At 38.2% G+C, this 13,180-nt stretch overlaps 1 protein-coding gene across 1 annotated transcript in view; it reads right to left on the bottom strand.

Annotated features, from left to right (window-relative positions):
• parg (poly(ADP-ribose) glycohydrolase) overlaps nucleotides 1–13,180 on the bottom strand; it is a 94,798-nt gene that overhangs the window by 79,840 nt on the left and 1,778 nt on the right. The window contains exons 2-5 of the mRNA XM_008114456.3: nucleotides 7,939–8,005; nucleotides 5,255–6,238; nucleotides 2,513–2,696; nucleotides 1,007–1,129 (exon numbers count right to left, since the gene is read on the bottom strand). Coding sequence (XP_008112663.2) covers nucleotides 1,007–1,129; nucleotides 2,513–2,696; nucleotides 5,255–6,238; nucleotides 7,939–8,005 — 1,358 coding nt within the window. The remainder of the gene's footprint in view (nucleotides 1–1,006; nucleotides 1,130–2,512; nucleotides 2,697–5,254; nucleotides 6,239–7,938; nucleotides 8,006–13,180) is intronic.

The raw sequence follows: 13,180 nt of genomic DNA, 5'->3' as shown, positions 1-13,180 counted from the left end.
GAGCTTTGACCAGATTCAGAAATTTTTATTTATTTATTTATTTCTCACATTTATATCCCGCCCTTCTCACCCAAAGGGATTCAGGGCGGCTTACAGTAATGGCAGCAATTCGATGCCCATATAAAATCAATATCAAACAATGCATAAACAGTTAAAAACTATTAAAATACAATATAAATTACAATATATAAATTTCAAACATAAAATCAGATCCGTTCATCCTAGAGAAACCTCATGCTTTGTCCGTAGTTCAGTCCATGTCATCTTTGCCATTTATTGATTAAACGCCTGGGCAACAGCCATGTTTTTAGGGCTTTTCTGAAGCCCAGCAAGGTTGGAATTTGTCGCATATCTCTTGGGAAGGTGTTCCACAGCCGGGGAGCCACCATTTTTAACATCAACAAAACTCTGGGAGTACTTACACTGTACAATATGGTACAAAACTCTGACCCTCTGGGATAAATGTCAAGTTATACCAATCCATAATCCTTCCTCAAATCCTACCAAAAGCCCCAAGTCCTTCTTTAATCATGTCTAGTATGAAGAGTTAATTATTTGGATTCAGATACTTTCATTTGCTGCCCTCCTAAGAGTGGGAAGTTTGAAATTCCATACTTTAATTGCTGTGGGAAATACAGTTACAACTTTCAGTAAGCAAAGCAACATAACAGCAAATTAGGGTAATTCATGGTAATTTCATTCTCATCACTTACTGTAAGCACTTTCAATACTAAATTGTCCATTTTTAAAAATACAGCTTTCAATCCAATATAGATTTTGGCATTCTTAAATTTACTTACTGATTTAGGCTACAGGATGGGAAATGAAATGCACCCATACCTCTCAATTCATACTCTTAATATCATAGGCCAAAATATCACACGCACCACAAGCTAACTAGCCATTAAACATTTGTAAATCCAGATTTATGGCATATTTAGAAGACAGGTAGACTTGTGAGTCTGACATGAGAGTGATAGGGAAAGTATTTAATCATTTGTTTTACCTCATCTTCTATAGGGTATAAATTTTGTTCTGAACAAGGCATTTTGACATGTTTATTATCCCATGAATCTTTATAATGTGTTGGGAAAGGTTTAGGCACTTCTCCTTCCTTCAAAAGATCTACCTGTAACAGAGAAGATAAGTAAAGAATTATTTGCAAAATTGCAATTAAAGATAAAAATATCTCTCATCTAAAATTCCTGATCAGTAAACTCAATAGTCTTCAAACACGTCAAAATAAGAATCTAAAACACCCCAGGGCAATGCAATTTTGTGAGATTTATGTAACTGTAAAACAAACATCTTAAGATACAATGCAACAGAATTTATAATTATGGTTGGGCAAGTTTGTGGGAAAATGGGCAATTGTATGCTCAGAAACCTCTTAGAAGAGCAAGTGGACATTTAAACACGATTGCACTATTTTAAGCTTCAGAGCATTTAAAAAAGGAAACTCAAATACATTCCTTGGGACTTGAGCGAGTCATAGTTACCACTGATAGCGCTTTGTCACACAAATATTTGCCTACATTTGTTCCTTTAATTTTGCTTTTTAATGTTGTATATATTTTATCATGATTAGCACTTGTACACTTAGAAAGCAACCTGTCATACAATGCAAAAAAAAAAAAAACCAAATCCACGGGCAACAAATATGTGTAGTGAGCAGTTATCACTAACAGATGATAGGACAAATAGTTCAACAATTAATAAAAATAGTTTGAATCCTTTCTTCCATTTTCCCTACCTTTCTCTTTTTGAAGCACATACAGTTTGTCCAAAGAAATATATTAAAGGGAGAATGACCAGCTCTTTTAATGTACAAATCATGAATTTCTGGGAGACAACACTGTGAACTATAATTATTTAATTTATATCCTGACTTTTTTCATTAGAACAAGGGCTTATGAAGTTAAAATGTTACATTCAAATGAATGTGTAGAGGCTGCAATGCAAACCCTTTTTTCTTTGTAAAGGGTACAGCTTATACCAAAGAAAAGGCTGTTCTAAACAATTTTTGAGCTCCAGATTGCTCTTTTGAGCATTTGCACACACACACAGAGAGACCCTGGTTTAAAACTGGTGTTTGTAAAGGCACAACTCTTGAAATTGTATGTGCAGAAAAGCTGCATAAAGAAAAAAATCTGGAGCAGACAAATGGGGGGGGGGGAGTGTGATAAACAAAAAGAGGCCCTTTGTGAGCGAGATAGATGGTTGATTTGCAGTGGGAAAATCAGGGCTGAGGAAATATGACATGCCCACCTTTTGTATTCCATGTAATTCTCTCCTGAAGAGACTTTTAACAAAAACATTGGATCCAACTGTATCTTAGGCCAATTTGTATTTCCCCAGTTTTTACTCTTCTGATTTCTTAGAACTTTCCCTCCTGAAACTGTGGTAATCTAATGCTCTCTGAAACTGCTGAAATATTAGGCTGAAATAATGAGAATATCTTTCCAGCCCCAGTTTACAAAGATATGCTTAATTGGTCAAGCAACTTGCATACTCGAATTGTCACTGTATGATTGGCAGAGGGCCTCAAATGAGGAAGCCGTGTTCCACACATTGGCATTCTTCTCATCTCTTCAATGGGTGTCCCAAACCACTTTTTATTAGTTGGAAATGGAGGAAGAGTATACTTGGGAATCTTCTTTCCCGGTCGACTGGACTTTAACTCACACTGTTCATTCCTGTCATTAAAACAAAACAAAATTGGTATACTAAATGCATGTCTCTGGTTGGACAGAGATTTCAAGGGGCAAGAGCACACAATTTTTATCTATCACTCTTTTTAACAACCTCCCTAATTAACAGTACATTTCAATGACATATAAACAAACCTAGTGATTTTAACTGTTTAATTGAAGAGCTACTTGCACTTAGCTCCTATGCATGTTTACTTAAGGTTGTATAATATGCAGGGCACAGCAATGTATCCATCAGTTAAAGGTTTTCCCCTAACGTTAAGTCCAGCCGTGACAGACGCTGGGGGTTGGTGCTCATCTCCATTTCTAAGCTGAAGAGCCGGCGTTGTCCATAGACACCTACAAGGTCATGTGGCCAGCATAACTGCATGGAGCGCCGTTACCTTTCCACCTGTTACCTATTGATCTACTCACATTTGCATGTTTTCAAACTGCTAGGTTGGCAGGAGATCAATCAGTTAATCATATTCAAAATTACATGGCACAGAAATTCATAGGAACATGGAGAAATTTTCTTTCTTAAACAGTACCATATTTGAGGTGATATCAGATAATATGAAAGCTTGTTCATTTTCTGGTGTTTTGTCAGTGATTATGACTTCATAAATTCAAACAGTCATTTGTTTGATGTTCTAAACAAATTAGTGTGGAGTCGTTTGCAAGGAGACATTATATGCTTAAGGTTCTAAATGTTCGTTTGAAAATGGTGCCCAAACCAACGTTAAAATGAGCTCCCATCATTACATAATGGATTACAGAAAGACTTCAGAAAATCTGTTATTAAAATAAGTCTACATTGCTCTTCAGCAGAAAGCCCACACCACAGACTAACAATTTCATACCGTTAAACCAAACACAAAAACAGCAAGAAAACCAATGAGCTAATGTCCAGGCAGGGATGGACAAAGAAAAAAGGCCTTTGCTAATACCAAAAATAAAACAGGATTGGAAGCACATAACCATCTGAGGAGTGCTGACACAGATTACTATAATGGAAAAAGTGCTCATCATTTGCCCAACTTTTAAAAGGCAGTAGACTCAAAGAAAGGGCCCCCACTAGACTTTTACCTACCTTTTACTAGACTCAAAGAAGAATCTCGAATGATGAACACAGAAGTTAGTGAGGCTCACACAAAACACAATCCTTTGGACATTTCAGTCTAAAGTCACTTAAAGCTTCTAACAGTGAATTCAGCAATATGAATTGTGCACCAAACCGAACCAGCAGTCAGCAGAGTAATGTAAGATCTGTTGCAATATAACTCCTACAACTAGTCCCAGTAAATAGCCTAGTCATTTGAAAATTTCGGAACAATCCTCAATGGCATTCTATGGAAAATGTTTCACATTAGCCTGACCTAGGGGTGGTTCTACACAGCCTAATAAAGTGGTCCAGAACCGATGTCCGAAATGCCAGTTCCAGACTGCTTTGCAGCCCAAGTACACTGAGCCGCCTTGGCGGGGAGAGGGCTACTATTGTCCAGTCATGAGAAACCCAGTTTGGTGCCACTAGGTAGAGTCCTAACTGCCACCCCTTCTCCTCCCTGTCACTGCCAGCCACAGCGGCAACCTATCTCATGCCCAGTGGTCCATCTTCTTCCTTTCATGACATGCAACTGGCAAAGCAGCCTGGAAGAAGCGAGGGGGAGTTCTCCCAGACTCCTTTGCCCAAAGGAGGAAGAGGGACTGCCCACGATGAAGTAGGTCATCCTGTCGCTGCTGTATCTGGCAGCGACAGGGGGTGTGGAAAATTTTGAATAATTTAATTTGGAGGTGACAGCTATCTTGTGCCCTCAGGCAACCTGAGCCCAGGGAGCGCAGGATGGAGTGACGGTTTCAGACAGGAACTGGCTGTGGGTGTCTGCAGTGCCATAACTCAGTGGAAAGCCCAAATCTTGGTGCACAATCAGGGCTTAACCTTGAGTTATTTTAACCTGAGGTGAAGCCACATTAAGTGGCTTTCCCCCAGATTAAACCAGATCAGTCCGAGTGTGTTTTATGGCCATCTGCAAGATGATCTAAAGTCACTTAAATGGTCAGTGTCCATGTGGCTACAGGACAAAGCTAAATGTGAGAGTTTAGAGTTGGCGCATAAGTCCAAGCTGACAGAAACTACTGGGAACTATGGAAGTACATGGTTCTCCTGTTGCGTCAATCAGAACCTTTAAACTGCAGTTCGGATCAATGAAGAGAAAGGCACATTTATTTAAAATAAATTGAACACCACTCCTTGATCAGGTGTACTGTTCAGTAACAGTACTTCCATTTTGTCAGGTTGATATTTCAGATTACTGGTTGTCATCTGGTTTATCACTCATCCCAGTAACTGTCTCATCCCTTCCAGCACCTATACTATGCATCTTCCATGAGTTATATCACTCAGATTAATTCCACACTGAATCCCACATCTTTTTACATCAAATATCCATTGTTCATAGCTCCTAAGATTGTTTATCGTACAGACAAATTCAAAATATGCTTCCAACACAGCTGGAATAGAATAACAGAGATGGAAGAAATGAGAATGAGAACAATGATTTTACCTTTTATCTTCTGTCCTTGGAACCCTCATGAAATGGGCCGTAATTTTAGAATCCTTCTTCCCACAGTGTTTGGCACCTTTACATTCTGTTGACACAACAGGTGAAATCCCAGATGACTCAGTGTGTGTTTCTTCTTGTTTGAGCAGATTATCTGTTTCTTCCAAGTGGAGGCTAAACAGTACACCTTCGCCTCTTTGGGGAGCGAAGTTTGATTTCCTAGAATCCAAGTCAGCACCTGACCTTTGTATATGTGAAGATTTGCTAAGTGTTTTTGACACATCAATATCGTCTTGGTCCTCAAGAAGTGGGCTTTCTTCATCAGCCTCTGAGCCCTGACAACTGTTTTTAGAATTATCTACATCCATTGGTGAGTCAGGCTCACTCTCCTTCTCAAAAGAAGGAGACTCTCCCAAGAATCCTTGATTTCTGTTCTGAGTAACATACAAGTCAGATGAACATGCGTCACAACCTGCATCTGAAAGTGGGCTCTCAGGAACCACACCTATCTCATCTGGTCCAGCATTTATACAGGATACATGCTCAGAGTTGCAGTTCTTATGGGATTGAGGATTTCGTGAAGTCGCTTGCTTTTCTGTATTGCTCCCTTTTGAAGGTTGTTTTATATCTGCTGTCTTCACAGGGCTGCCTGATGAAAGCTTCCTAGTGGAATAATTCTCCTGATTCTCATTGCAAACACGATGTGTCTGACCACCAGTTTTGTGTATCTGATTTATGTTTGCATTTGTCAACTGGTCTCCAGCATGAGTGATTGTCATGTGCTCTGCTTCTGAGGGCTGATCTCTACGCGTGCCCTTGGCTTCCCATTTATGCAAGGCACCAGTCTGAGGCATTTCTGCAGACAATCCAGAACAGCCCTGCTCTAGAACATCTTCAATTTTTTCCACCTCATGTTCAAAAACATTGTCTTTCTTGACAAATGCCATTTTGAGATCTGCTTCAGTGCCGCTAGTTTTATTTTTCAAGCTGTGCAAGAATAAAACAATAGCTACATTAAATGAATTTTTATTTCATACATAGACAAACATAATATCCATCTTTGTACAAGTTAAACTGTTTAAAATTTTCAACAAGCTTTATTGGCATTATTTTCACTTTTAAGTTTATAAATTAGGTTCTGTAATTGTCATCCAATCATTTCTGTTTAATGTACTTCAGGGTCACAATCTCCAGGGGTTTTTTTTCAATCTCCTTTCTGGATTATAATAACCATTAGTGTCTGAATCTGTAGGATGAAATGTGTTTACATACAATTTTACATACATATACTCACAAAAGAGATATGTGTAGGCCACATCTCTTGAAGATCATATTATGCCATAGTTACAATCCTATTTACCTGGACAGAAGCACAGGCAAACTAAGTGGGGTTTAATTCTATGGAAACTGTGCTGTATTAAGAATTATGTGAAACAGAAAATATTCATTTTTTTGAAAATTTGCAGTGTTAATCTAAAATAATAAATTACCAAAAGAAATCCTATTGGTTTCAAGGAACTTTGACTGGATTTAGATAAAGTGCTGTACATTGGGTAAAATACGATAAAATATGTTTTGTACAAACAATAGATGAAAAATATTTATTTATTTAATTAATTTAGTGTCACTCTATAGTATTTATTAATTTAATTTAATTTATATACCACTCTTCTCCTCCAGAGGGACCCTGAGCGGTCTTACATAATGGCAGAATTTAATGCCACATATAATACAACATGCAGCAAAAACCAAACATAAAACACAAATAAAAGCCAGTATCCAAATCAAATTAAAACAATTAATACTTAACATAGCTTGGTATTACTTAATGGAAAATGTGCAGAAGTGTACACTAATAATCAATAATCTAAAAAGTTATTTTCTTCTGCAGTACTTTCATTAGGTCCTTGCTGATCTAGCAAAAGTCTTGTTGACAGGAAAGCAAAGCATGGGGAGTTTAAGGCAAGCAACAAGCTCACTCTGTTGGTGGTACAAATACATCTACCACCACAGCAAACGTCCCTTTCAGATCCTACATTCCTGCTGACAAGGCTAGGCTACAGGGAAAACATTGGTCTGACTCAGTATAAAGCAGTTTTTTGGCTTCCTAGGTTCCATGATGGAGCACCTAGAGAATCCTGGAGAAGTAAAAAAACAAAAACAAAACAGCATTTTTAGTTGGCAGTCTTTCACTTTCACCGGAATCCTATGCCCCAAATCCCAGCAAAAATGAAGAACTGACTGCATAATTTTAAAATTCTTCCCACAATGGTAACTTCACATTTCTTTAATAATGAGGAAGAATATCGTGCTATTTTAATCTTGTGCTATTTTCTTTGCTTAAAGTTTATGCTGGCAGAAGACCTTGGGTGGACCTACACTGCAGTTTGACACCACTTTAACTTCCATGGCTCAATGCCATGGGATTCTGGAAGCTGTAGTTGAGATAGAACACTCTTTGAGAGAGAAGGCTAAAAACTTTGTAAAACTACAACTCCCCGGAGTATCTGAATTTTCTGTATTCCCAAACTACATTTATTCCCTGCAATTAAAGTTAAGTTAGGTCAGTCAGAAAGCAAAATAACGGAGACTTCAGTCAGTTATAGCTTCCTTGGGATATGTAATAGTTTTAGACACAATACTGAAATGATAATCTTTTTCTTGCAATTTGTTGTTTCAGTTTTTACCTTTTTGACTCCGCCACTCTGGGTCCTTTATTTTCCATCCAAGAGGTAATCCTCCTTTGTTTGTAAACTAGAAAATGTAGCACAATACATTTTGTTACAATAGGAAAATTCTAAACTAAGCAAACAAGGAGTATAAAACATTTTTTCAGGAACAAAATGTTTCAGGCTACAGTTGCATGTACATACAGAACTGAAATCGATTCCAAGCAACATCTAGTTCAATGCTCTGCCAATCAATGATTAATTCACTACATTTTATGTCTCCTAATTTTGAATATTACATGTAAAAATATTCCACAGCTAAACGTATGCCTGGAATAGCATGCTCATTCAAGAATAAGCCCTAGTGACGTTTATCTCTGAACATACAGTTTTTACAGAGTCATAGAGTTGGAAGAGACCACAAGGACTATCCAGTCTAGCCTCATTCTGCCATGAAATAATACACAATCAAAGCACTCCTGACAGATAGTTGTACAGCCTATGTTTAAAACACTCCAGAAAAGTATATGACTCTTACACAGCAGCGCATTTCACTGCCAAACCAGTCTAGCCATCTGGAAGCTCCTTGTAATGTTTAGGTGGAATTTCTTTTCCTGCTGTTTAATTCCCTTGCTTCATGTCCTAGTCTTTGGAGCAGTAGAAAACAAGCTTCCTCCAATAATCCTTTCAAATATTTGAACATGGCTATCATGTCACCTTTTAACCAGCTCTTTGCCAGGCTAGACATATCCAGCTTCCTAAGCCACTCCTCATTGGGCTTGACTTCCAGATCTTTGACCTCTCCCAGTTTGTCAATACTGTATTCTTCTTTAACTGTGGTGCCTGAACTGGACAAATTCTTCAAGGTGGCATCTGGCCAAAGCAGAATAGAATGGCACTAATACTAGCATGTGTAATACAGACTAACATACCTAAATTCAAATATGCATATACACTCCTGAAACATTCAATACATGTCATGTATCTAAAGAAGTGAACCCTAACAAATGCATTAGTCCAACACACAGTCCAACACACAGTAAGGCTTACCTACCCATTCTTAAATTATGAATTGGTATTTTTCATTTTAAATATTGTGGAACTTACTAACTTTCTTCTGTATTAGATCATTACTGCAACTCTTTCAGCAACATTATTCCATCTTTTTTTTTCGTGTCAGGAGCGACTTGAGAAACTGCAAGTCGCTTCTGGAGTGAGAGAATTGGCCGTCTGCAAGGATGTTGCCCAGGGGACGCCCGGATGTTTTGATGTTTTTACCATCCTTGTGGGAGGCTTCTCTCATGTCCCCGCATGGAGCTGGAGCTGATAGAGGAAGCTCATCCGCGCTCTCCCTGGGTGGGATTCGAACATGGGAGCTTGCAGATCAGCAGTCTAACCAGATGTTTATTCCATCAAACAAAGTATATCACCTTTCCTTAAAGCATTTTAGTCTTCCTGTCACAATACATTATGTTATGATATGGTCAGTATCCCAATATTATCTTCGACAACAAAATTCAGATACACTGTCTACCTGAAAAAAACTGATATCAAATACAGAATGAAAATATATAAAGCTGTGATATCAAATAGCAGGTCAAATGTTGTCAACTGGTCAACAAGTAAATATTATCAGACTAGCTGTGCCCGGCCACGCGTTGCTGTGGCAAAGTATGGTGGTATGGGAAATAAAGTATTGAGGAATTGGTGGTAGTTAAGGTCAAGGGTAAAGGTTTTCCCCAGACATTAAGTCCAGTCGTGTCTTACTCTGGAGGTTGGTGCTCATCTCCATTTCTAAGCCGAAGAGCCGGCGTTGTCCGTAGACTCCTCCAAGGTCATGTGTGATGACTGCATGGAGCGGCGTTACCTTCCCACCGGAGCAGTACCTATTGATGCACTCACATTTGCATGTTTTTGAACTTCTGGGTTGGCAGAAGCTGGGGCTAACAGTGGAGGCTCTCTCCGCTCCCCCAATTCAAACCTGTGGCCTTTCGGTCCAGAAGTTCAGCAGCTCAGCGCTTTAACACGCTGCGCCATCAGGGGATATTATTTCCTAAAGGTTGTGAATATACAATATTTCTGATTGGTTTTTTTTTGTTTGTTGGAGGCAAGTATGAATGCTGCAATTAGGAAAAATGATTAGGATGTAATGGCCTTGCAGCTTTAAAGCCTGGCGGTTTCCTCCCTGAGTGAATTTTTTGTTGGGAGGTGTTAGCTGGCCCTGATTGTTTCCTGTCTGGAATTCCCTTGTTTTCAGAGTGGTGTTGTTTGCGATATTTTATGTGCTTCTACTGTCTGTGACCCTGAGAAAACAGAGGATTTTCCAGACTTTGATGATGGGAATACTTTGTTGGGAGGTGTTAGCTGGCCCTGATTGTTTCCTGTCTGGAATTCCCTTGTTTTCAGAGTGATGTTGTTTGCGATATTTTATGTGCTTCTACTGTCTGTGGCCCTGAGAAAACAGGATTTGCCAGACTTTGATGATTGGAATACTTTGTTGGGAGGTGTTAGCTGGCCCTGATTGTTTCCTGTCTGGAATTCCCCTGTTTATTTACTATCCTGGTTTTAGAGATTATATTGTTCTGCATTATTCTATCCCAGTAATTATTTCATATTAAAGAAGAATCTCACTTATCCAACATTCGCTTATACAATGTTCTGGATTATCCAACACAGTCTGCCTTTTCATAATCAATGTTTTTGTAGTCAGTGTTTTAAATTCATTGTGATATTTTAGTGGTAAATTTGTAAATACAGTACAGTAGAGTCTCACTTATCCAACATAAACGGGCCGGCAGAACGTTGGATAAGCGAATATGTTGGATAATGAGGAATTAAGGATAACCCTATTAAACATCAACTTAAGTTATGATTTTACAAATTAAGCACCAAAACATCATGTTAGACAACAAATTTGTCAGAAAAAGTAGTTCAGTACACAGTAATGCTATATAGTAATTACTGTATTTATGAATTTAGCACCAAAATATCACGATATATTGAAACCATTGACTACAAAAATGCGTTGGATAATCCAGAACGTTGGATAAGCGAGTGTTGGATAAGTGAGACTCTACTGTAAATACTACATAGCATTACTGTGCATGGAACTACTTTTTCTGTCAAATTTGTTGTATAATATGATGTTTTGGTGCTTAATTTGTATAACGATTACCTAATTTGATGTTTAATTGGCTTTTCCTGAATCCCTTCTTATTATCCAACATATTCACTTATCCTGCCGGCCTGTTTATGTTGGATAAGTGAGACTCTACTGTTTAGAAATTAGAAATATACAGTAATTTCTAATCTTATATTATCTGCTCAGAACTGGATTATATGAGGCTCCGTCTTCACAGCTGTATAAAATGCACACTGAAGTGGATTATATGGTAGTGTGAAGTCAAGATAATCCAGTGCAAAGCAGATAATATAAGATTATAAATGGGTTATATAGCTGTGTTGAAGGGCCTTGAGTCTACACTGCCATATAATCCAGTGCAAATTAGATAATCTGTGGAAGAAGTCTAAGTGAGGCCTAAATCTGCCTGTCCCCTAACTGAAACCTGGCTGTCCCTTGGTTGCTAGGCAACCAAGTGGGCAGAGATTAGCCCTCTAAACTGGCAGCAATTGGATAAAAAAAATTATTGCTCTCCCTCTAATTAGGACTTGATTTTTCTTTTCTTTTTGTTGTATCAACCTTGAGGCATGGATGATGGGTTGTGTTGTCAAATTTTGAGGTTGGGGGGCCTGTACTTTTGTTGTTTTGTGAATTGCCGTGATGCCATCACTCTTTTATATATATAGATATAGTATGGGTCACAATGCTGCCCTTGTATGATATCTGACACTATTTCATCATTTCACACTACATGGAGTCACCATCTCAGAGAGTCATCACAATTTAAATAAGAAGGAATACACTCCAGTTTCTATAAAAGTATAAATCTGTGTACAGTCAAGTCACTAACTAATCAATTTTTAAAAAATTTAACTGTTTACTTTTTAATATCATTAATATTTAATTCTATTTTAAAGTTTGTATTTTTTAGGTTTTAAATTGTATTTTGTTTGGTTTCACCGTAAGCCATTATGGCTTTCATAGAGAGGGAGAGCAGGATATAAACATAATAATAATAATAATAATAATAATAATAATAATAATAATAATAATAATAATACTTTAAAAAAATTATCTGTCATATTGGAGTTTTTACTTTTACAGACCAATTCTAGATTTATTTATTGTACTCTGCCATGAACACAGCTATGTTAAGTTGAACATAAAAGCATAGAATCATAGGATTGGAAGAGACCCCAAGGGTCATCAAGTGCCATGTAGGAAAAGCACAAAGTACCTTCAACAGATGTCCATCCAGCCTGTTTAAAAGCTTAAAAGGAAGAAGCTTTGCTCTATTTTGTAAGATTTGTACATATGAAGTGATATTAAGAAACACAAGGGGCAGCCATGCAAAATATTGACCTATTACTTTTGGATGAGCTATGTAAGTCTCGTGAATCATAGAATCATAGACTAACAGAGTAGGAAGAGATCACATGGGCCATCTAGTTCAACCCCCTGCCTTGCAGGAAAAGCACAATTAAAGTACCCCTGACAGATGGTCATCCAGCCTCTGTTTAAAAGCCTAAAAGGAAGGCACTTTCACTACACTCGAGGCAGTGAGTTCCACTGTCGAACATCTCATAGGGTCAGGAAGTTCTTCATGTTCAGGTGGAATCTCCTTTCCTAGAATTTGAACCCATTGCTCCATTGAGTCCTAGTCTCCAGCGCAGCAGAAAACAAGCCTGCTCCCTCTTCCTTGTGACATTCTTTCAAATATAATCATGCCCTTATACAATTTGAGGTTGGAAATCAAGAGGACAACTGAACTGAAAAGAATAATAGAGTTGGAAGAGACCACGTGGACCATCCAGTCCAATCTCTGCCATGCAGGAAAACACAACCAAAGTACCCCTGAGACATGGCCATCCAGCCTGTTTAAAAGCTTCCAAGGAAGGAGCTTCCACCATACTCCTAAACAGAGAGTGCCACTGCTGAATAGCTCTTATAGTCAGGAAATTCTTCCTAATGTTCAAGTGGAACCTCCTCTCCTGTAATTTGAACCCATTGCTCCATTGAGTCCTTGTCTACAGTGCAGCAGAAAACAAGCCTGCTCCCTCTTCCTTATGACAGCATTTCCCATATTTATACATGGCTATCATATCTCTTCTCAAACTTCTCTTCTGCAGGCTAAACATA

The sequence above is a fragment of the Anolis carolinensis genome, chromosome 3 (assembly GCF_035594765.1).
Source record: "Anolis carolinensis isolate JA03-04 chromosome 3, rAnoCar3.1.pri, whole genome shotgun sequence".
Taxonomy (NCBI): domain Eukaryota; kingdom Metazoa; phylum Chordata; class Lepidosauria; order Squamata; family Dactyloidae; genus Anolis; species Anolis carolinensis.
Note: the sequence above shows the minus strand (reverse complement) of the source record. Positions and strands in the feature narration are given on the sequence as shown.